Genomic DNA, 24,449 nt, shown 5'->3' on the forward strand with positions numbered 1-24,449 from the left:
CAGACCAACCTCAGCAGTGTTGAAAAAAGTAGTCCTATAGTTATACTTGAGTTTAAAAAAAGTCAAGCTACAGTWACTTAATAGAAAATGACAAGTAAAAGTGTCATCCAGTAAAATACTACTTGAGYAAAAGTATCTGGTTTTAAATGTACTCGAGTACAGTTATGGATAAAATACTAAATTGCCATACTAGAGTAAAAGTACATGCTATACATCAAATTCCTTATATTAAKCAAACAAGACAGCACCATTTTTTAAATTGTATTTATTTAYAGACAGCCAGGGCATATTCCATTACTCAGACATCATGTACAAACAGTATTTGTGTTTAGTGAGYCCACCAGATCAGAGGCATGACAACTCATTATATTGACAGGTGTGTGAATTGGACAATATTGCKGTCCTTMCAAAGCATTCAAAATGTAGCTTTTGTGTGTTCAGGGAAAATGGGGGTAAAAAGTATATTTTCTTTACGAATGTAGTAGAATAAAAGTTGTCAAAAATACAAATAGGTAWGTACAGATACCCCCAAAAACTACTTAAGTAGTACTGCCTCAGCAAAAGTTGGTGCAGGTTTGTTCAGTAGCTGGGGTATGTTCCCCACCAGAAGCCAGGGTRTAGGGACCGGCCAGTGGAGAAATTGCCTACATGTACACCTCATAGAAGACCAGACCAAACAGCAAGGTTGGGCCCACACTCCAGCCTTACAACCTTCATGCCTTTGTGTAGTATAGTTGTGAAATTGCAATAACTAGACTTTTAGTAGTTATCATGAGAATTTATTCAGTCCACCTATTCATAAGCGTACATTCTTACTTGCATCCTTCCTTTCCTATCTCTGTCCCCTACTGTTCTGGTTTACCTGAGACTAACAGGAAAAGTTCTACCGGACTGTATACATTACTGCTACTGCCTTTCACATTGTCCGTCCAACACAAAGGCTATGGGCTAGGCAAATAGGGAGAGCCCAAACCCAATGCAAAGTGGACTGCTGTAACAGCTTCTTCCATTGATTTGAGAGAAAAACATTCCTCAGGGGTATTTCTAGGAAAATGTTCACTTGGTTGACAACCACCAGCATTATGTAATAAGTGAAATCTGTAACTTTAGAATCAACAAAACGTATGAATCAATAATACTCCAGTGACATTGTATGCAATACATGCCAATACCAGAGTCCTGCTGATTAAACCCATGTTCATAACTGCATGCTGCAGTTATGTAAATCATGACCGAAGATGATCGTGAAAATCATACTGTACTGCATTGTACGTAGAGCGACAACAATTTGCTGTCCCGATCGGCTTTAAAAAAAAWAAWAATAAGGCAGTGGTTTCCAGGATAGATTAAGAATCTCTACTAAAAATAATTTTAGTCCAGGATTTAAAAAAAATGATTTAATCTTTATTTAACTAGGCAAGTCAGTTAAGAACAAATTCTTATTTACAATGACGGCCTACACCGGCCAAACCCAGACGAAGCTGGACCAATTGTGTGCACAATCACGGCCGGTTGTGATACAGCCTGGATTAAGTTTAATCTATCTGGGAAACTGGCCAAAATGGTCTGCAGTCAACAAATAGTCACCAAAAACAAAGTGTTGTTTGTGTTTAAAGTATTTTTGGGGGGCTTTGTTATTTATTTAAAAATGTTGCCACTTACTATAGGTATTTYTGGCACTACATACAGTGCCTTCAGGAAAAATTCACACCCCTAGACTTTTTCCACATTTTGTTGTTACAACCTACATTTAAAATTGAGATTTTTTGTCACTGGCCTACACACACACACACACACACAATACCTCATAATTCCAAAGTGGAATTATGTTTGTAGAAATGTTTCATTAATAAAAAATGAAAAGCTGAAATATCTTGAGTCAATAAGTATTCAATCACTTATGTTTTGGCAAGCCTAAATACATTTAGGAGTAAACATCTGCTTAATAAATCACATAATAAGTTGCATGGATTCACTCGGTGTGCAATAGTGTTTAACATGATTTTTGAATGACTACCTCATCTCTGTAACCCACACATACCTTACAGATAATTGCTTCAGTCGAGCAGTGAATTTCAAACAAAGACCAGGGAGGTTTACCAACGCCTCGCAAAGAAGGGCACCTATTGGTAGATGGGTAAAAGTAAAAAAAAAAAAAAAGAAATTGAATATCCCTTTGAGCATGGCAAAGTTATTAATTACACTTTAGATGGTGTATTAATACACCCAGTCAATACAAAAATAAAGGCGTCTTTCCTAACTCCGGAGAGGAAGGAAACCGCTCAGGGATTTCAACATGAGGCCAATGGTGACTTTAAAACAGTTTCAGAATTTAATGGATGTGGTAGGAGAAAACTGAGGATAGATCAACAACATTGTAGTTACTCCACAATACCAACCTAAATTGACAGAATGTAAAGGAAGCCTGTACAGAATTAAATTATTACAAAACATGCATCCTGTTTGCCACAAGGCACCAAAGTAATACTGCAAAAAAAAATGTGGCTAAGCAATTAACTTTTGGTCCTGAAAAAAAAGTGTTATGTTTGGGGCAAATCCAATACAACACATTACCGAGTACCTCTCCAAATTTTCAAGCATAGTGGTGGCAGCATCATGTTATGGGTATGCTTGTAATCGTTAAAGACTGGGGAGTTTTTCGAATAGTAATCAACACTAAGAAACAGAACGGAACTAAGCAGAGGCAAAATCCTAGCGGAAAACCTAGTTCAGTCTGCTTTCCACCAGACACTGGGAGATGAATTCACCTTTCAGCAGAACAATAACCTAAAACACAAGGCCAAATCTACACTGGAGTTGCTTACCAAGACGACAGTGAATGTTCCTGAGTGACCGAGTTACAGTTTTGACATAAATCTATGGCAAGACCTGAAAATGGTTGTCTAGCAGTGATCAACAACCAATTTGACAGAGCTTGAGGATTTTTTTAACAATGGGCAAATGTTACACAATCCAGGTGTGGAAAGCTCTTACAGACATACCCAGAAAGACTAAGCTGTAATCACTGCCAAAGGTGCTTCTACAAAGTATTGAGTCAGGGTTGTGAATACTTATACAAACATGTTTTCACTTTGTCATTATGGGGTATTGTGTTTAGATAACAATTGAATCCATTTTCAATTCAGGCTGTAACAAGAAAATGTGGAATAAGTCAGGGGGTATGAATACTTTCTGAAGGCACTAACTATCTGATAGGGGTGGGCATGATATATATATATTTTTTTTTATATATTCAAAGCTTTTATCCTTAAGCAAGCAAAGTATGAATACAGCTAATATTTTTACCTACTTCCTTTACACGATAAAATAAACACTTTTTGGACCCCTTCAAAAATGGGGGTATTAAAATATGGCATTTGTATCACAAATCAATGTAAGGAACCCATTTTTTTTTTTAACTGTACAAAAATGATAAAATTCATTTAAAAAGTATTGTGACCAAATGATGCAAATTTCRATTACATCGTTTTTGTTTTGTCATGGTGAAGGACCATAAAACCTAATTGAATGGATATGCTATGGGAGCAGAGTTTCGAATTCAAAGTTCATTTCTTCTGTTGGATGTAATTGAGGTTGACATGTCGTCGTCCGTGGGGGAGGAGCGGGAAATGCTGACTGGGGTGCACCACAGAACCTGGGGCGGAGCCAAGACAAACAAGGAAGTCAAGTTAACTGCTGTAGGGGCATTTTTCTAAGATTGAAGGGGTAAATTATTTAGATTACATTTAGTAAAAAAGTATACTAAATGAGAGGTGGCATCCTAGCAGTACATCTCTTGACCCTGTGTCTGTCTCTCGCTCTCTCTCGCTCCTCTCGCTTTCTGAGCCTCTTACTTTGGGACATGATGGGCTTGCCGGGTTGTGGGTGGCACCCGTTGCCCTGCTGGATGAATTTCTGTGGCATGCGGTAGGGCCAGGATGGGGACTGGGAGTAGTGGGCTACGTTGCTGTGCTCCCAATTCCTAGAGCCCTGCTGACTCACACCCCCGAACTGGGTCTGGTAGCCCGGATCTGCAGGGGGAGGGAGGAATGGATGGAGAGGTCTTCAAATTCAGTACAGTAAAACATCCTTGGAATTTAAAACAAACAAACTAAGCCAACTACAATAATTAGATAATATCCTTCTGTCCTAGCACCAGTTTGTGAGAACAGTAAATTAAGTGTGTAGCCAAAACAACTGGTGTCTCTTACCTGACCACACAATCAGCACCGTTAACAGGGAAACAGACAGTTACTGCTAAAGACTCCCAGAACAAGGACAGAATCTGACCACAGTCAGACAAATAAACAAAGATGTGGACAGACTGACACAGACAGTCAGACCTAACACAGACAGACAGTGCCACCCAGTGTGTACCTGACTTGCCCACAGTGCCATTAGCCACCAGTGCCCCTTGCTGTGCCAGGTGGTTGTGCCAGTGCCCGTCCAGTCCCGGCCCTCCTCCCAAGCCCATGGGCCTCCCCGCCGGCTGGGCGAAGATGATGCTGGGGTCATTGAGGTTCATGGGGCTGCCACCCACCGGCGACCCCCCTGGGCCTGTGTTCCCATTCCCTTGCCCGGGGGCCTGGCGCAAGGGGAATTTTAGGCCGGGCGGGGAGGGCCCTTCGGGGCCACTAGAGGTCTGGAGGACGGGGCCATGGATGGGCCAGGAGGTGGAGGGGTGGTGGGGTTGGTGATGGGCCTGGTGCCCCTGGGACAGGTGTGATTGTTGCTGGTTGTGGTGGGACGGCAGTAGCCCCAGAGCAGTGAGAGCTCCAGGGTGGTGGTACTGGCTTGGGTGGGAGAGAGGGAAGCTAAAGAGAGAGAGGGGAACCTGGGGATGTTGGGGCTGCTTGTGCGGTCCCCCTCCAGCGGAGATGGAGGTCTTGGAGGAGGAGGGCTGGGGGGAGCTGGAGGATTGGCTAGAACCCTGGGAGAACAGGGTGGGCTGAGGGGAATAGGGCGGAGTCTGGCGGGAATCAGACTGGACAGAGACCGAGAGAGCAGAGTTGGAGAGACAGCAAGGGAGCAGGAGGAGAAAGACAGAAAAAAAGAAATCAATAAAAATGTATCATACATACATACATACATACATACAAGTACTGATAGATAAAGAAGCTAGCTGCAACAGTACTCAATGCATTCCATTTGAACATGGTTATGGTGGCTAAGGGAGAGAGAGACAACTCCCTGTTGTACTCACACATTCGGAAGGTTGTCTGGTGCGTCCTGGGAGGTCCTGGGGAGGTTGGGGGATGGGGATGGACTGGGAGCTTACCATGGCTCGCACTATGTGGGAAACTGGAGGAAACAGAGAAACCAACCACCACATACATCACTCTGTGCCACTGCTGCCCTGTGCTGGGCAGTACTAGTAATGACAAAATACAGGTCTTCAAATCATGAATTAGTTACTGTATACATAGCTGGTAAATACTCTTGCTGTGATCCACTAGCTCAGATAATAAATAAATAAAAAACATTGTGGATCACTCAAATAAAGTTGAGCTTCTAAAAAACAATCATAGTCAAACTTGGTACAKTATTTTCTTTGGTATCAGTTAAAATACATTACGTCGCCTGCACACATAAAAAAGTAGTGTAAATAAAAGGACATTGAGGTGTGTGTGTGTACCTGGTCCCCCTGCGGCTTTCTGTCTAAGGTGGCGGTACTCTGGGCAGTCCCGCCGTACATGACCAATTTCACCACACTGGAAACAGCGACGCTCCCGTGGCTCATGATCGTCTCCATCCTTGACATCCTCCTCTTTTTCATTCTCCTTCTTCTTCATCCCCCTTTTTGGACAAAAGACACACACACGCACAGAAACGGAAGATTAGTTCAATCAAACATGGAGCCACCACCCAACATAGGTTCAAATAATATATATTATGCCTGTTGCAATAGAACCAACAGACAAAAGTGCAAACCGTTGACACCTGGCACTGCAAGCAGGCTAAAGCAAACGCTCAAAGTATTGAAAATGTTTTAAATAGTATTTGAACCCAGGTCTGCACACACACACACACACACAGGTTCCAAAAAAACTCACTGATGTTCTCTCCCTGTGTACCTGCGTCTTTTGGGGCAGTCCTTCATGTAATGACCGATCTTGCCACAGATCCGACAGCACCTGTCATTAGGTGCAAGTTCCCCGTCCGTGAGCACCTTGGAGTCAAAGAAGTAGTTCTGTACCACAGAAGAAAACATTGTTAGACATGAGAACAGATTTTCCTTAGACAAATGGAATCATTTGATATGTGTTCATAAATGCAACTCAGTGTCAGGGCAACAATGCCCATACTTATAACGTGTTTCAGAGTGCCGATCTTGGATCAGGTCCCACTCTAACTCATTATCATTTAAAAAAGGCAAAAATGAACCTATACCATACTCTAACACTCTGTTAATACAGTCCTATATCTAATGTGTGTCATACCGCCTCTATGCCAGGCTGGGGGTAGAAAGGAGTACCAAACAGCTTCCTGCCGTTGATAAAGGCCTTCATGATGAAGTTAGTCACTGAGGTGAGAGAGAGAGAGAGAGAGAGGGGGTGTGTTAGGGACCATGATCACTGAAATAGTAGAGACAACACAGAATTGGCCTCCTAAGGATTACTTTAGGAGACATAGTTCACTTACTTTTGCGAGAAACTCCAGCACCAAGATTGTGATTCAAGTCGAAGGGATCTAAGGAAAACAAAAAGTCAGTCATCGGTGATCAAATTGGTCCTTTCATCATCACAACCACGTGACTGAGAAGGATAGTTTCACTACCTTCGATGGCGATGCACTTGGAGGTCCACTGCTTCTCGAAGGTGGTGAGCCGTTTCCTCTGGCGGATGCTGATGACGTGCTCCTTAAAGTCAAACTCTTCAGTGTAGAACCTGAGCAGGCCCAGCCACAGCTCCCCCACAGTCTCGCGGTTCTGCGGAAGCTCTGGCAGACGCTGACGCTACGCGGGACGTCAACTGATAGTGAGCTTTATTATATTCAGAACTTTTAGAGAACGCTTTTGACTACAATGACTAGTAAGCAATAAAAACAAAAAAAAGCTTATTCAAGGTCATAATTTAGGAAAAACAGGCATGTAGAATGTTACATTCAGTAGTGTTGATGACCAAACAACTCACCAGTTCCTCAATGTCATCAAAGAAGAAGGCATTCCAACCATCCACTATCCTCTGCGGTACAGAATGTCCATCAAAGACCTAAGAAAAAGATCAACATTGGGTTATTTCCTTAAGTCTTTTATAATTGCTTTTACAAAAGTCTTTCAGCATGTTCTGTTGGTGTGGGCTACGTCCATACAGACAAGCTATAACAGTAACCACTTTGGGGTTGTAAAAGGGTTAACAGAGGGTCAGTGAACAGTACCTCTTGGAGAACAGGGATGACAGGGGGCTGTCTCTGCTGCAGGAAGTAGAGCACCATGAGGATGTAGGCATAGGATGACAGACTTCCTCTGGACGCGTCACCTATGTCACAGCGCTTCGCAAACACCTTCATGGTGTATCCCAGGAACTGCACGCGAGGGTCTAGGGCAGCGTAGGTAGCCAGCATTCTGGTGTTGTGTTGAGCCTGGAAGAGAGGATAGATGCCAATGAATCCATACAGATGCATGCATTTTAATTGTTTAACCTCTCTTGGGTAGGGGGCAGTATTTTCACCTCCGGATGAAAAGCGTGCCCAAAGTAAACTGCCTGTTGCTCAGGCCCAGAAACTAGGAGATGCATATAATTTGGAGATTTGGAGAGAAAACACTCTAAAGTTTCTAAAACTGTTAAAGTAATGTCTGTGAGTATAACAGAACTGATATGGCAGGCGAAACCCCAAGGACAAACCATCCAGGGGAATTTTGTTTTGAGGTAATAGGATTTTCCATTTGTTTTCTATGGGATACCCTTATTATTAGGAACCTGGTTGCAGTTCCCATGGCTTCCACTAGATGTCAAAAGTCTTTAGAAATTGTTCAATGTTTTTCTTTTGAGAAATGAAGAAGTAGTGCTATTCATTGTAAGTGTCACTCCAGGTGGACTCTACTGTTTTGATGCACGTGAACTGGAGCGCGCTTCACGTTGTTTTTATCTGGTATTTATCGATTATTTACATTTTAGGGTACCTGAGGTTGGATTAGAAACGGTGTTTGAAATGTTTGGACCAAGTTTACAGGTAATTTATTAGATACCTTGTAGGCATGTTGGCCGAGTTGAAACCGGTGTATTTTTTAATCAAACGCGCCAAATAAATTGACATTTTTGGGACATAAAGAAGGACATTATCGAACAAAAGCACCATTTGTGATGTCTCTGGGACATTTTGGAGTGCCAACAGAAGAAGATCTTCAAAAGTAAGGCATGAATTATATCGCTATTTCTGACTTTTGTGGCGCACCTGCCTGGTTGAAATATGATTTTCATATGTTTGTATGCGGGGCGGTCCTCAGATAATCGCATGGTTTGCTTTCGCCGTAAAGCCTTTTTGAAAGCTGACACAGCAGCTGGATTAACAAGAAGTTAAGCTTAATTTTGATGTATAACACATATATTTTCAAGAATGTTAAATATTTGAATTTGGTATTTTTGAATTTCGCACTCTGCAATTTCACCGGATGTTGGCCAGGTGGGACACTACCGCCCATAAGAAGTTAAGCTAGTAAGCAATTATGTAGATAACAGCAACTTAGCTTGAGTTACAAAAGGACCTGTTAGCCAGTGACTGACCCTTACCAGTCCGTTTACTCACCAGAGTGTTGTAGAGGCTTATGTCTGCCTCTAGTCCGCTCTGTCTGTGTTCAAACTTCACAATAGGCACTTTGGCTGTTGTGATAGGCAAGATGTTCCTCAGACCTGACATGGGAAAAACACAGGTTAATCAATTACCAAGTCACAAAATATGACTGTCTACTCTGTACTCATAGCAAGCAGTCAAACCTTGCATTCTGAAAGGAGTCAATGTAATGTGCTGTGGACGAACTGGTCTCTTACCTGTGTGTTTCTTTAGCACCTTGGCTAGGCCTTCGATGATCTCTTTGCAGTTCAAATTCTGTTAGTAGAGGTAGACATATTTACWTCTCAGAATGACTAGGGAGATGAGATCAGACAAAGAACTGAAGGTTAAAATGTCAAAATGGGTGCCGGTCCAGTGAGTGAATGTACCTCTGCTGTATCATGGCCCTCCAGGGTCATACAGATGTCCAGGTCGCTGTCACGGAAACCAAAGCCGTTCTTGGAGGAGCCAAACAAACACAGCTGGGCATTGTCTGTAGAATGATATCATAGATGTTTTATAATACCACACTGAAGTGGTAACATTGTATAAGGAAGCTCCGTATTCATTTACACTAGTGTTCTCAGCTGTTACATATGCAACTCAGTTRTTATCTGTACGTACCATTGTACTCCTTTTGTATGAACCTCTCCAGACTACCCAGGATCTGCTCTCTCTTCTGCTGCTCTCCAGGGGAAGGGGACAGCTCGTCTACAAACACAACAGACATTTAACAAAAAACAGGAAAATAAAAATGATATTTAGCATGCTTGAGTATTCCTGTGTGTGTTAAGTATATATACTGTTTTTAACAGTGTGTGGTTAAAGACGCCCGTCTTCGCTTCATAATATAGACGATATGCTCGGACAAAAATCACTCAAACTCCTTTCAAGATGGCACAAGAATGTTGAACAGCGGATGACTTACGGTAGCAGAGTCTACAAAGGCCATCCAGGATGTCTCTGAAGCGGTCGGTCATGGGGGGCAGCGGTTTGAGCTCGATCTTCTTGAAGTCCTCAGGACACTCGTCCTTCAGATGGCCATCTCTCTTACATGTGCTGCACACGACTGTAGGAGGCTGCAGGGGGGAGAATCAAATAATAAAGAGGATTGACCTGTTGGAAAGCAGAACCTGTGAACATCCAAATGACCAGAAACTCATTAAGATAATACCTGAAAACTATGGTAAAGACCTGCTTTTTCATAAACTTTAAGCCAAATCCATGAGTCAAACTATTACAATTATGGCAAAGGAGTTCTGGAACTTACATAAAGATATACAAAATGTGCTGTCAAATCAGTTATAGAATTTACATTGTCCATTGGAAAACAAGTTTGATGAGTAAGGTATCACAGGAGTTGTGTGTTACCTTTCCGCCAGTGAAGATCATTCTGTCAAAGATATAGTGCAGGTCCTCTGGTGCAATATGTCCCTGCTTCTCCGACACATGGTTCTCCTCCTCTTCATCCCTATCCAGTAGGCCGTTATGGGTTGAGGCGGAGGAAGGCTCCAGAGTGGTGCCAGGCTCCGCTACAGCCCCATCCGTTGAAGTGCCCCCCCCACTAAGGACCAAGTCCATAAGCCCGCCATTCAATGCCCTCTCCTCCTTCTCCTGAGTCCGCTCAGCTCGWTCCTCTTCATCACTCTCACCATCCYCCTTCTGACCTGTCTCAGAGCTYTGACTTTTCCCTTCATTCCCATCACCCTGTCCACCTCCACTCTTTTCAGACACCTCTTCTCCACCCTTTCTTTCGCCTTCCTCCCGTTTCATGCCCCCATGTTTGGTTGTATTCTTGCCTCTCTGCTGCTCCACGGTGTTTCGGTCCTTGCTCTGCGGGCAGGCAAAGTATTTGTAGGCGGTGCGGAAGCGCTCCTGGATGTACTCAAAGACCATCTGACTGTTGAGGCTGCGTGCGACGTTCCTCTTCAGGGCAAACGGATCTGAGAGAAGAGGAAATGGAGGATGACGACTTGAAAGGTGGTAGCGGGGTGTAGAAACTCAGAGAAATCTAAAAATAAAAAATAAGAGGTCCTTCTGACCTTTCCAACCCCAACCTATTAACCCCTGGTACTTCAGCAGGCTCATTGAGGGAGACAAATAGTAATGACAAAATAGGTAACAAAGGAGGGGAGCTAGTCACACATAAAAATGTAGTGCGTAGAACAAACCTGATTGTCATGTAGAATACAATGATCATGTCAGCTCTATTCAGTACATTTCTATTGTTTCACCTCTCCAAATACACCCCCATTCAGCGGTCTCTCCCCTCCCCCTCTCTGTCACTTACCCTCGATGGCCAGCCTGCGTCGGGGCCAGTTCTTNAAATGATATTTAGCATGCTTGAGTATTCCTGTGTGTGTTATTTAAGTATATATACTGTTTTTAACAGTGTGTGGTTAAAGACGCCCGTCTTCGCTTCATAATATAGACGATATGCTCGGACAAAAATCACTCAAACTCCTTTCAAGATGGCACAAGAATGTTGAACAGCGGATGACTTACGGTAGCAGAGTCTACAAAGGCCATCCAGGATGTCTCTGAAGCGGTCGGTCATGGGGGGCAGCGGTTTGAGCTCGATCTTCTTGAAGTCCTCAGGACACTCGTCCTTCAGATGGCCATCTCTCTTACATGTGCTGCACACGACTGTAGGAGGCTGCAGGGGGGAGAATCAAATAATAAAGAGGATTGACCTGTTGGAAAGCAGAACCTGTGAACATCCAAATGACCAGAAACTCATTAAGATAATACCTGAAAACTATGGTAAAGACCTGCTTTTTCATAAACTTTAAGCCAAATCCATGAGTCAAACTATTACAATTATGGCAAAGGAGTTCTGGAACTTACATAAAGATATACAAAATGTGCTGTCAAATCAGTTATAGAATTTACATTGTCCATTGGAAAACAAGTTTGATGAGTAAGGTATCACAGGAGTTGTGTGTTACCTTTCCGCCAGTGAAGATCATTCTGTCAAAGATATAGTGCAGGTCCTCTGGTGCAATATGTCCCTGCTTCTCCGACACATGGTTCTCCTCCTCTTCATCCCCATCCAGTAGGCCGTTATGGGTTGAGGCGGAGGAAGGCTCCAGAGTGGTGCCAGGCTCCGCTACAGCCCCATCCGTTGAAGTGCCCCCCCCACTAAGGACCAAGTCCATAAGCCCGCCATTCAATGCCCTCTCCTCCTTCTCCTGAGTCCGCTCAGCTCGWTCCTCTTCATCACTCTCACCATCCYCCTTCTGACCTGTCTCAGAGCTYTGACTTTTCCCTTCATTCCCATCACCCTGTCCACCTCCACTCTTTTCAGACACCTCTTCTCCACCCTTTCTTTCGCCTTCCTCCCGTTTCATGCCCCCATGTTTGGTTGTATTCTTGCCTCTCTGCTGCTCCACGGTGTTTCGGTCCTTGCTCTGCGGGCAGGCAAAGTATTTGTAGGCGGTGCGGAAGCGCTCCTGGATGTACTCAAAGACCATCTGACTGTTGAGGCTGCGTGCGACGTTCCTCTTCAGGGCAAACGGATCTGAGAGAAGAGGAAATGGAGGATGACGACTTGAAAGGTGGTAGCGGGGTGTAGAAACTCAGAGAAATCTAAAAATAAAAAATAAGAGGTCCTTCTGACCTTTCCAACCCCAACCTATTAACCCCTGGTACTTCAGCAGGCTCATTGAGGGAGACAAATAGTAATGACAAAATAGGTAACAMAGGAGGGGAGCTAGTCACACATAAAAATGTAGTGCGTAGAACAAACCTGATTGTCATGTAGAATACAATGATCATGTCAGCTCTATTCAGTACATTTCTATTGTTTCACCTCTCCAAATACACCCCCATTCAGCGGTCTCTCCCCTCCCCCTCTCTGTCACTTACCCTCGATGGCCAGCCTGCGTCGGGGCCAGTTCTTSATCTCTCKMGAGAGAAGTTCTTTGAGGCGGATGCTGATGATGTGTTCCTCCAGGGCGAAYTCCAGCGTGTAGAACCTCAGCAGCTCCAGCCACAGCTGGCCCAGKGACACACCCTTACCCAGGTCCAGGGATAGACGCGTCTGGGAGGGACAGAGAGAGGGAAATACACTATGTCAGTGACATAGGCTTAGTTCAGGAAGCTCCATGAAAAACATTCTGATTCTTGAAAGCCATAGTAACGGTCACATTCTCTCCTCGTTCACTTCCCTTCATGGATTGTGTACTTGTAAAAGTTGTCATTAAGTGTTACCAATAGACTGGTGTCAGATTTCTCTCCGGCTAGCTCATGAAAAACAATCTAATAAATCCATAAAGGGGGGAGTGAGCAAGTGTACACTTTTTGGGAAAATTTGAGAAAATCAGAACTCGACCTTAGTGCTGTTTGCAGAGCCCCGTTTTTGGGACTAAATCCCTCCCCTCCCGGACWACTCACCATCCCCGCTACATGCCGGTTCTTCACATCAGGTTTCTTTTGCTCAGGCTTGGCCTTCCGTCCTTCCCCCCTGCCGTCCCCCCGTCCCTCTGTACTGGGGGGTCTGTGCTCCCACCCCACAAATATATCCATCTCTATCCCCGTCAGATGGTACTCGTCCACATGCTTCACGTCAAAGCCTTCAATCTGAAACAGAACACAACATAGCTTAGCTATCAACAACAGAAAAGCCAGCAACATGTTATGACTTGTCACTTGAAAGTAATTTATTACCTTCAAATGTGCCTGTCATAATGGTGACCAGTTCTATTAAAATGATCAAATGCGTGACAAAGAGAACAATGTCCACTCTAGTTATTATATTTCTGTGGTGTCACCTACCCAGTAGCCGAAGTAGACAGGGAGGATGGGCTCCCTGCGTTGTTGGAGGAAGAAGATGACCATGAGAGAGAAGGAATAGGAGGGGATACCCCCTTCCGCCTGGCAGTCAATGTGGCACAACTAGAGGAACAGAAACAACCAAATATATAATTGTCTCTGGTCAGGGGCTGTTGGTGTCATCAAAACAACTAAAGCTACAGTATGCAAAGGTATGTCGAGCCATCATATCATTGACTCATTACAATGAAACCCACAGACAAATACAGTAAACTTTAAGAACTGTTGGCATGAAGAGGTTTAGGTTTAGTCAGCAAAGGCCTGGACATTTAAAGTGTAATTATCAAAAGCACTAGATAGATAMCATTTACATCATATGATGGCATACTATCCATTAAAGAGAATGTCCCCCAGGCCAGCCTTACCTTAGCCCAGAGGCGGAAGGCCAGGACCAGAGGCACCAGTCTGGGTTCCAGTCTAGCCAGGGCAGCCAGGTGGTTGGTAGTGAGGCAGGCTACGTCATTACCTGCACTTACCTTGCACAACAACCTACTGTAGAGATACAACAAACTCATCAGGGTTATATTCATTAGGCACTAAACGGAAGAAAACTGACTGAAAGAGAGGGGCTACCTGAACTTGTCCAATAAAAATGTATTGCTATAATGTGCCCAGGAATGAAAACCATCCAGCAAACAGTAACTCAGAGGATATTTCAAACAGTAGTATGTTGTAAATAGATMAAAGTAGAGCTAATAGAAAGCAGTAGAGTTGACATTCCACTGACCTGTTGACATCTCTGCAAAACACGACCGGAACWTTGGCRTGAAAGTCAGACTCCACCTCAGAATATTCAGCTGTAAAGAGAAAGGTGAACATTCTTTGACTGCTCCCAAACTCAAAGACAACAACATTATCTCCTGGCTGGCTCCCCAATTGACATACTGTAACTTCTGAAAAAGAGGGGTTGTATTAAAACTAACGTGCATTAGTTATCAGGTTTTCTATAAATGTTCTCTTTTCATAACACCATTCTTCATTCAAGGAGGTTAATATGAACTCTCCAGTCTAACACAGAACTCAGTACAGATCTACTCTTCCCTGCTCTGGCCTGTGGGCTGGAACAAAGGGCTCACTGACTCTCTCTGGTGCCACAACACAATCCTCCTTGTGCTGAATCTACAGTCGCTCTCTACACTGACAGTGTTTATTCATGCAGGGCTGTTCAACACTCACTGCTGTTCTTCAGGATTTCCAGTACTAGTATCAGCACATCTGGTTGGGTCATCTGGAGAGACAACAACAGCATGACATTTGTTAGYCAGGGTCGGCATCAAAGTTGATCATATCAAATTCAATCAAATGCATTCATTAGGGGTGTCAATTTGGTCAACTCGGTTCRGTCCGCACTGTGAACCCGAATGAATACATTAAAAAATATATATACAACATTTAAACACTAGACCTATAGGCTATGCCGACACTACGTTGTACGCCGCAAGTAAATCTGGGCTGAAATAAAACATTTCAGGCTATTTCCGTTAAAACTAGAGCCTATGCACAAGTTGTAATCAAAATTCTGAGGTCGATAAACCAGGAGGATTCTACATCACCATTTAAATCTCCAGCTTGGGAACATATTGGCTTCCCAGTAGATTACAACGGCAATGGATAGAGAGAGTATGCCGCCACTGCTCAACAAGAATAGCATACGCAGCTGCCAACACCTCAAACATGTAGAGACATTACGCTGACATCACCCCAGAATTCATACCACCGAAGCAAGGCGGAAACTGCATTCAAGCAGCCCTTCGCAGCTGATTCTGGCCAGGGCCAAATAAATTACAAGAGTGATGTTTATAGTCACGGATGTGACCGTTCTCGGTGGTTAAGAATAGCCGTTTCGGCCCCTGGTGAAAGTGCTCGAGCCACGTTATGAACTTCGCCCTCTCGCACCCATTTCAGCAAACAGGTAGTACTCTATATAAGCAAGCTAAAGCAAAAGTTGTCAATGAATTGGCCAATAAACTCTTGTGTTGCGCTTACTACAAATGGATGGACCTCCATGGCTAAAGAGAGCTACTTAACAGCTACAGCACATTACCCCCGGAGTGGGAACTGAGAAGTACAGTGCATTYGGAAAGTATTCAGACCACTTGACTTTTTCCACATTTTGTTACTGTTACGGATACAGGTATCCTGTGAGTGTATCCTGTGTGTGTGYGYRTTTCTTTTCTCTCCTTCTCCCCTCACAGGTGGCAATAATCATTCCCCAATCAGTCATCAATCAGAAGACACACCTCCTCCTGTTTCCATTACCCAATCACAACCCCTTTCCCTTGGTTTAAAAACCCATTCARTTGTTCTCTCTGGAGCTCAATCTCTCTGTAGATCTCTTGTTTGTGCAACTACATGTCACTTTGTCCGTTACCCTGTGAGTATTGTTTTTGTTATGGTGTTTGACTGTTTGTTTGATGGTGGGAAAAGGGGGTACCAAGGCAAGTTGCCCATGGGGATACACTACCCGTAGGAATACTTTGTCTAAGAACACTAGTTAGAACTGGGTGGACCTCCCACTGTATTTTTGGTTAGTTAGTTAGCTGTATTGAAGTAGGCTAGTCTAACTTAGTGGTGTTTTTGGATATTTGTTTCTTTCCTTGGGTCCAGCTCAGCCCCTTTTCCTGCCCCCCCTTTACCGTGTGTTCACCAAATAAACCATGAGTGTTTGACGGTAATTTAGTTGTCTGTGGTTTTTCGTTCTCACTGTTACGTTTTCACTATTATACTTTGCATGAGTTATGTTACGGGTCTTGTTACCATCCCCCCCTAGACTGTCGGGCCAAAGGGATTTGAAACCGTTACAACCATATTCTAAAATGGAATCAATTGTTTTCTTCCTTCATCAATCTACACACAATAACGTATAAAGCAAAAACAGGTTTTACACTTTTTTTACTGAAATATTACCTTTTATGTAAGTATTCAGACCCTTTACTCAGTACTTTGTTGAAGCACCTTTGGCAGCGATTACAGAGTAGTCTTGTATGACACTACAAGCTTGGCACACCTGTATTTGGGGAGTTTCTCCCATTCTTCTCTGCAGATCCTCTCAAGCTCTGTCAGGTTGGATGGGGAGTGTCGCTGCACACGTCTCNTGGCACACCTGTATTTGGGGAGTTTCTCCCATTCTTCTCTGCAGATCCTCTCAAGCTCTGTCAGGTTGGATGGGGAGTGTCGCTGCACACGTCTCAAGAGATGATCGATCGGGTTCAAATCCGGGATCTGGCTGGGCCACTCATGCACATTCAGAGACTTGTCCCGAAGCCAATACTGCGTTGTCCTGGCTGTGCGCTTAGGGTCATTGTCCTGTTGGAAGATGAACCATCGCCCTTGTGAGGCCCTGAGCAGGTTTTCATCAAGGATCTCTGTACTTGGCTCGGTTCATTGTTCCATCGATCCTGACTAGTCTCCCAGCCCCTGCCACTGAACAACATCCCCACAGCATGATGTTGCCACCACCATGCATCACCATAGGGATAGTGCCAGGTTTCCTCCAGACATGACACTTGGCATTCAGGCCAGAGTTCAATCTCTACGATTAGCCACTTTACCATAAAAGCCTGATTGTTGGAGGGCTGCAGAGATGGTTGTCCTTCTGGAAGCTTCTCCCATCTACACAGGAACTCTGGAGCTTTTGTTAGAGTGACCATCAGGTTCTTGGTCACCTCCTTGACCAAGACCCCCACCCACCCAGATGGCTCAGTTTGGCCGGAAGGCTAGCTCTATAGGAAGAGTCTTGGTGGTTCAAAACTTCTATTTAAGGATGATTGAGCCCACTGTGCTTTTGGACCTTGAATGCTGCAGACATTGTTTTGGTACCCTTCCCACAGACCTGTGCCTCGACACATTCCTGTCTCGGAGCTCTATGGACAATTGTTTTTGCTCTGACACGCACTGTCAACTGTGGGACCTTATCTAGACAGGCGTGTGCCTTTCCAACTAATTTAATTTACCACAGGTGGACTCAATCAAGTTGTAGAAACATCTCAAGGATGTTCAATGGAAACCAGATGCACCTGAGCTCAATTTTGAGTCTCATAGCAAAGGGTCTGAATGCTTATGTAAATAAGGTATGTTTTTTTTGTAAATTTGCAAAGAGTTCTAAACCTGTTTTCGCTGTGTCATTATGGGGTAGTGTGTGCCGATGGATTAAAGAAATGCTAAATCAATTTTATAATAAGGCTAATGGAAAAAAATATGGGAAAAGTAAATGGTCTGAATACTTCCCGAATGCACTCTACGAGAATCACACCAGTGCGCATACTTTTCTCCTTAAGAAAACTTTATAGGATAGGCCTAGACAATATCTGAGCCATGATAACATTGATTTCACACGCATATTYCACTTTATTTTAGTGTTAATGAGTAATCATGTTTTCATTTAAGAGAATACAAAGTGTTGGTACTCCTGATTGTGCTGCCAGGCATTATGACTCATGATCATATATGGAATCAGGTATACCAACACTTTGTATRTTCTTAAAGAAACAATCATTTACGACAGTAACTGTTAGCATTCATTTTCACGCTACCCCAAAACCGCAATATACGGAACTTTGGGTTTGTTGAACCATTTAAACCCCTAGTATTCATAAAGCCCTTAACATCAGCGGTCACAAAGTGCTTTTACAATGACTCCGGTCTAGACCCCGAACAAGCAAGCAGAAGTGGCACATCGTATTCATTCCACTTAAATGTGTTTTGTTTTAGTGTCCTGTTTAGAAGTCCTATTATTCACAGGTRCTTGGATCCTCTTAACTAATAAGCATACCAATCAGTTAAATCCTATCCAAGACAATCATGTCGAAGAGCAATCACTGATCATCTGATACAGACTGACATTGAGGTGATGATGTAAACCAAGGCTGTGTCCCAATAGTCTCCTTCCTTTGTTTGCCTGTATTGATTACCATTCATGTAACTGTTAACTCAAGTTCCGTCTTTACACTAACAACAATTTGATGTGCACCCACTTTACATTTACATAACTTGCATTAGTGGTTAGGTGAGAACACAACAAAGACTTACAGTGGAGGGGTAGGTGACGTCAATGTTAATGTCACTTGTCTTGAAGGCAAATCGGGTGAGACAGGAGCCGTAGAGCCGAAGGGAGCAAACTGGATAAGAAAGCCATACATTAAACAGCATTATACATGATTCAGATCATCTCCCTACTAGTGTTGTCATGACACCAACATTTCACTCATCATACGATAGCAGGACAAGTATCGCGATACCACTGGGAAAAATGTCAGTGGCCTGTTCACCAGACGCCTGTTCCCTTTTTCCAAAATGTTTTGCGGATGTGCTACACAAAAACCAGTACCGATATTCACACTTCTACTCAATACAACACATTGAATTGAACCTTACTGTTCAGTGTATAATATAATACTGCACAAAATGGCTAATTTGCTCATGTTTTCAAAAGGCCTACCTGTAATTTGGCAGGAGAAATGAGAGGAAGGAATATGAGTTAGGGCTGGGCAATATCAAATTAATTTGAAAGTRTSTTTTTGCGCGATATTCCAAATGCCTGTAACGCAGAATAGCGTTTTTTCTTTTTGAGCGTTTTATGTCCGCTAGTTCTCATTTGGTATTTTTGGTCTCGTCTCGTTTTGCTTCTTCTGTGCTGTGTAATGACAAGATGCTCATGTCTCCGCCCTAACAATGGGAGTAGTTGTCCCGAAGGCAGGCGAAAAGCTTAGGTTAAAAATAGGTTAAATGTGTAACAAAAATTGCATTTTTATAGACAGACCTGAAAGCCAGATCTGTGATTATTGCAACAACAAAAAAGCAGGTACAACTATTTTGATAAAATATAAAAATTAGTGGGTCTTATGGTTGTGGAAGGCATATATTTGACCTAGGTATAAATTCAGTGTTTTTGACCTTTAATTGTACATAAGCTTATTTAGAGAGACATATTTTATTTTGATATATATCATGAACCACCCATAAGTTTTATTTTTAATAGATGAGTTTTAGGCCATATCGCCCAGCCCTAATATCAATGCATAATGATCTGCATGTCATTGTAGCAGTAATGAGAAAACACTGCATGAAACCATCTTTACTTTTCAGTTAACCACACATACAAAACAAAAACACACACACCCCCCCTCACAACTCTCTCCCACAAACACGCACATTGCTTRTTATCAAAACAATAATTAGCAGCCTGGGATTAGTTTAAAACAGCCTGACAATTTCACAAACCATATCAAATGCGTGCAAATCAGCGCTGTAATATACTGTAGGTCATATGTTTGAATGGGTTAGACTAGACAGGTCGTTTTCTGTGTTGTAAAGCCTCGTATGTCTGTCGGCAAAGCTGTGCAACAKTTTTCCTCTCTAGCACTCTGAAGCTGCATGACAGTGAAACTTAAAGCCYCAGACTGGAATGTGCTCTTGGTTCTAACAGGTGATGAAATGATACACTATCAACTTTGCTTACACTGCTCCAATGTATCAAATGTAACAACAGATGACTAATCAGGGAYTGCGTCACCGCTTGACATCACAGCTAAATTATACATTAAAAACTGTTGGAGGAATATTTGAGCAGCAGGAAGAGCGGACGTAGAAGTAGTGAGTGAACGCTGGAAGGAGGTGCTGCTGGCTGAGCACAGCTGCCACACGTGACATGCGCATGAAAGTGAAGTGGACATTATTGGACATGCACATACAAGACAAAGACTTGCTGCCGTTGCACAGCTTTCACCCATTCAGACTTTGTAGATCAGAGGCRCAGATGACAGGAAGGAGACAGAAGGATAGGAAGAGTTGGTTACCTGAGAGGTGCTGCTGGATGATCACCTCCATCCTGTCGACCACTTCCTGTCGCACCAGGAAGTCCTGGTCTGAGATGCCGTGTTGGTTGGCCGCCCGGAGGACGGCTGCGTTAACGGCTCCGAGCTGGGCTGGGTTGGGGGCAGGCAGCGCCCGTAGCTCGTTCTCCTCCTGCTTATCCTAAAACAGTTACAGCACAGGGGAGAGGGACAAAGGCAGGGTGAATCCAAATCTCTAATGGCCCTATCTAATTGACTAGGGAGAATTGTGACAGCATTTGGAGTTTGGGGCGGATACAAAATGGCCGACGTAGGCTTAGGAAGCAGCAACAGAAAAAATAAACAGATACACACAAATAAGCTCCACCTCAAACATTTCCACTCCTAAAATATCATAMAAATTGAAATAACTGCCTAGGACTCCCTTTTTAAGTTACAATACACATCAGTTATCGTTGGAGAACATGATAATTATGACAAATTAAATAAAGTTGCTAACTTTTTCTCTCACCATGATGTTCTTCTTGTGTCTTTTCTCCTTGATGTGTTTGTGTGCCCCCTGTATGTTCTCAATGTGTACAGAACACAGCTTGCATAGGTACTGGAAGTTAGGGTATTCAGGAGACTGCTGTAGAGGCAGAGAGAGAGCAGTGAAACCAATCACATGTGAGAGATTGATGATATGATAGTGCCCCACCCCTCTGCCCCGTAGACATGGAAATCTCAACTCTACATCTTGAGCAGTTGACTATTAGCATTGATACAGTTTAACCTGGTGATAATTCTAATGAACCAATTACAAGTTGATAAGACTTAAACATTAAATGCACTATACATTGTGGTTTGAATACTGCAACACAGAATAAAACAATTAATAGAAATCCCATGATGGTAGTGACTKCCCATTACTGCTTATCCCTTAGCCATAATTTATTCGCATAACTTTAATAAAATATTTCATTGGATGACTTATTTACTCCACGTCCTCATCTCTATAGAGCTGCTGCCTATGCTGTCAGACAAAATCACAATTTGATTAGTTCTTCAAAGTAAATAAGGCCAACTTTTATGACTGCTGAACAGCCTACCAACTATATTAAATCACTTAGATCATGCATTTTCAGGTACCCCGCAAAGCAACTGCTTTCTATCCCTCTCACGTGTGGATTATGGATTATGCTTGTAGTTAATTACCCCATTTCTCTGCTAAAATATGTAAAATATTGGCCTGTTGGAAACTACAACTCCCTACCACATTGCACAGTTCGGCTTAATCTGATTTATCTCTACAGAAACTGAACATCGAGCTCACAGAAGAAAAAACCAAACGAAATGGAATTAAAATAATTTAACCATGTTGGTCAATTAGTCGTTAAAAAAAAAAATGTAGGTTAATCACTCAGCACTATCAGACCGACATCTAACTTGACCTCTGAAGTTGCCTTAAATGTGCAATTGTGTACATAAATTCCAGTAACTGATACAGACAATACAYACAGACAACAATTGACTGATACAAACTGAGGTAACTTATTTTCTCTCCTCACCTTGACCAGTCTGTGTATGTAGTCTCTGTAGAGGCGCTCCTCAGCCTGTCTGAGACCCAGCTTCTGCTCAGAGGTCATGCTTCTACCCTGACCCCGCTCGTTGACTCCTGACCCCACCACAGTGACCTCCAATGCAGGCTGCCCTGTGCCCACCACAGCATCAGCCTTCTCACCTGTAAACACAAACAGAATATGAAACAGCTGTAGGAAACAAATATTTTGACCAAGAAGAGTTTCCATGGCAAAACAGCAACAAGAGGTCTCTAACAGAGACATATTGTATTGGCTAATGGCTCAAACATTAACCTATAGCTATGTAAAGTATAGAATAACTCACCCGGTGACATCTCCTTCAATGGACTTGTCTTGGTCTGTAAAGTAAGGCCTTCAGATGAAGTAGCCACCATTCCTGTGTCTCTGTCTCCAACTACACCAGCCAGGCTGTGTCCTGTAACCAACGAGGGCCTAGCATCACCCCTCTGCTGCTGCTGGTCTTCAACTCTCACCTTCCCCCTCTCCCCAGAGCTGGTCCTCCCAGTTAGCCTACGAGGCTTCCCTCTCCCTGGGTTCTGAGGGCTGGCAGTGGAGGCTCTGCCTGTGCCTGTCCCACAGTTACTGCCTTGGTCCTTATTGTCTTCCCTGGCTGTGGTGATGTTCTCCTTGCTCTGACAGGCAGTGGCAGACTTGGGGCACTCTCTCTGGGCTGGAGCCTCTTTCAGGGGCCTGGAGCTGGCAAAGGATGAAGCTTTGGTTCCCTTGGCCTCGTTGCGAAAGGGCTTGACTGATTTTAATGGGCTTTGTGATTCCTCCATGCCTCAATCCTGTCCTCTCCCACTCTCTAGCTGCTACTCTGTATTGAGGATGATCAGGGTCTAGTGAGGCAGCTAGTCCAATGAACACCTGGAGAGATTAAATGCATTCATTGTTGGCATTACCAACATTTACCTTAGAAGAGCAATAGCCTAAAATATTATTATATACTAAATAGTAATACTATCAAATCATATATTGAAGTAATTAGGTATTGGTATGAGAAACAGAGTGGACAGTGGCAAAACCTTTGCTGCAATGAAGTCCCAAAGGCCTGATTTTAAACGAGTGCATCTAAGCTAGCAAAATATATGGTTAGTTAGACCAGTTCAGAAAAAGGTAATAATAATATCACTAGCTATGTTTATTGCAAAGACACATTATTACAATATAACAAAGGGCGTAGTTAGTTGGTTACTAGCTGCTTTTAGCAACGCGGTGCATTTACATACACTAGCATTGCTCCCAATAGTATTGGGTTGCACAAAAAGCCAGAGATTAACAAAATATCTAGTTAAAAGAACGTGTTATTAAACAGTTTCCAAAACGTGGGTCTGTTGTAGACCCAGTTCGTCTATACGTACCTCATATCAAAATAAAAGTCCTGCACGTGCACTATTACATGAACGAAAAAGGAATAATTTGTGGGGGACTGTTATGTTGACATGAGGTAAGCAGAGAGGAAGTGGGTCTACAATAGTCCCACGTTAGGAAGTCTGTTTAATAATACATCCCTTTAACTATATATTTTGTTTCAAAGTTGTTATGTCCAACCAGCACGGCAAGTTGACATTTTATTTTACGTCTGGCTTCCCGCGGACGGTTTTCTGTGCAACACAATACAATTCGGAGCAACGCTAGTGTATGTAAATACACCCGCGTTGCTAAAAGCATCTAGCTGAACAAAACCATGGCTGAAGCACTTGTGTTTATTAAGAAACGAAACCAACCCACATCGCGAAAAGGCCTTCTCGCGCAGCGAGACACCCTGCAGAAGCAGCAAACTAAAAATATTAAAAACGTCTCGAGACAAATACATATCGTGCAGCTCGCGCACGRACTTCCTGGCTAGCTAGCAAATGTTTTTGCTAACGACAGCTACATAAATCAAAGTAGCTAATAAATGGCTAGCTAGTTTGCAAACTAGACATATCTCCGCTAGCGGTTTAGCGTTTCTATTGACAATTGTTTTACTAGCTAGGTACTCTATAAAACTGATGCACGACAAAATCGTCAAACGTCTACAACTAATATGCAATGCCTTACTGTAATATGCAGGTTTTAGCTCCAAATGCACCTAGACCGTCTTTATTTTCCTGTTCAGTATTTTGTTTTTCTCATCCACGGCCCCGATCAACACAGCAACCATAGACGCCATGTTAATCTCTCCACACGTCTTCTTCGATGAGGATTAACGGTTGCATTACCGCCACCTACTAGACTGGAGTATAACTTCCTTATACTTTGCTTAAAAAACAATACCCTACCATCTACCATGGCACTTTGAGATTTATTTTAAACTGCAAAACCCTTACGCACCACTGCACTTTGTATACCAGGGTTGGCTGGCCTTCTCTAGTCACTCGTAGGCTCAGTCACTGGTATACTTTTATTTATAAAGCCATTTTGGGTTTACTACCTTTTTATTTGGGCATTTTTATTGTTCAGAAATGTGGTGGGCACTCTCTTCGTTCGCTGG

General features: G+C 43.1%; 1 protein-coding gene across 1 annotated transcript; it reads right to left on the reverse strand.

Moving 5' to 3' along the window:
- Positions 1 to 248: 248 nt before the first annotated feature.
- LOC111971224 (terminal uridylyltransferase 4) lies at positions 249 to 24,173 on the reverse strand. The gene is made up of 29 exons (XM_070446227.1): positions 24,017 to 24,173; positions 22,278 to 22,840; positions 21,941 to 22,113; positions 20,905 to 21,021; positions 20,397 to 20,574; positions 18,631 to 18,719; positions 14,779 to 14,830; positions 14,330 to 14,399; positions 13,968 to 14,094; positions 13,546 to 13,665; positions 13,165 to 13,350; positions 12,637 to 12,811; positions 11,718 to 12,289; positions 11,275 to 11,425; positions 9,394 to 9,480; positions 9,159 to 9,262; positions 8,988 to 9,045; positions 8,746 to 8,849; positions 7,378 to 7,581; positions 7,134 to 7,211; positions 6,778 to 6,955; positions 6,643 to 6,690; positions 6,441 to 6,523; positions 6,075 to 6,190; positions 5,636 to 5,796; positions 5,204 to 5,301; positions 4,378 to 4,984; positions 3,855 to 4,031; positions 249 to 3,655 (listed from the first exon to the last, which is right to left on the reverse strand). The coding sequence occupies exons 2-29, from the start codon at positions 22,750 to 22,752 to the stop codon at positions 3,567 to 3,569; spliced, it is 4,677 nt and encodes a 1,558-aa protein (XP_070302328.1). The 5' UTR covers positions 22,753 to 22,840; positions 24,017 to 24,173; the 3' UTR covers positions 249 to 3,566.
- Positions 24,174 to 24,449: the final 276 nt, after the last annotated feature.

The sequence above is a fragment of the Salvelinus sp. IW2-2015 genome, linkage group LG13, assembly GCF_002910315.2.
Source record: "Salvelinus sp. IW2-2015 linkage group LG13, ASM291031v2, whole genome shotgun sequence".
NCBI classification, from domain to species: Eukaryota; Metazoa; Chordata; class Actinopteri; order Salmoniformes; family Salmonidae; genus Salvelinus; species Salvelinus sp. IW2-2015.